General features: G+C 51.0%; 1 protein-coding gene across 4 annotated transcripts in view; it reads left to right on the top strand.

Moving 5' to 3' along the window:
* The window catches only part of LOC119582042 (organic cation transporter protein-like), a 12,568-nt gene that overhangs the window by 4,785 nt on the left and 7,007 nt on the right, over positions 1 to 776 (top strand). For all 4 annotated transcript variants that reach the window (XM_037930283.1, XM_037930285.1, XM_037930284.1 and 1 more), the window contains exons 3-4: positions 176 to 335; positions 494 to 605. In XM_037930283.1, coding sequence (XP_037786211.1) covers positions 176 to 335; positions 494 to 605 — 272 coding nt within the window. The remainder of the gene's footprint in view (positions 1 to 175; positions 336 to 493; positions 606 to 776) is intronic.

Here is a 776-nt window from a genome sequence, read left to right as displayed (position 1 = left end):
ATGTGTTCGTGTGTGTGTGCCTGTAATATATGTATATATATGAGACAGTATAAAGAGGGAACGACACCTGTCCCTTAGAACCGACCGCGATCATATATCATACGAAAATATATAATAAACTGGCTCTACTAAGCAGCGAAAATGACACTATGTACCCCCTCCCCTTCCCGTTGAGGCTTCTCTCTGACCACGTACCACACCCTGGGCGGCGCCTTCCTCGCCCCCCGAGTGGACTACACCTGTCGCCGGCCCGAGGACGCCCACGACGGGGCCGCCGCCCGCGCCGCCTCGCCGCTGTCCGTTCCCGCCGACGGCAACACCTCAAGGGAGGCTAGGTAAGAGACAGGGAAGGTGTTTTACGCCGCTTTGTGTTTAGAAATGGAAAGAAGACAGACGGACGCAAGTATGAAAATCATTCTCGTTACTCATCAGAGACGAACGAAACTCCATCTAACGTAACACCTGACTCCCCCTCCCTCCCCCTCGCCCCTAGACCCGAGTGCAGTTACTTCGTCCTGAACTCGTTCTCAGGCCAGGTCGAGGAGGAGCCGTGCTTCGAGTGGGACTTCGACAACTCCACCTTCAGCTCCACCGTCGGTAGTGAGGTAGGCTTTGATTCAAACGCTAATTTGTGAAGCGTTTATTGGCGTTGACTAGATATCAAATGAAAACCTTCCGGAACTCGAAACCACGCTTTTATGTCGTTTCTCTTATGAGTGTTCAATTCTAATTGTTTGTCCATGTGTTTGTGTTCGTAACTACATACATAAACTTAC

Source organism: Penaeus monodon, chromosome 15, assembly GCF_015228065.2.
Source record: "Penaeus monodon isolate SGIC_2016 chromosome 15, NSTDA_Pmon_1, whole genome shotgun sequence".
Lineage (NCBI taxonomy): Eukaryota > Metazoa > Arthropoda > Malacostraca > Decapoda > Penaeidae > Penaeus > Penaeus monodon.
This window is presented reverse-complemented; position numbering and strand designations above follow the sequence as displayed.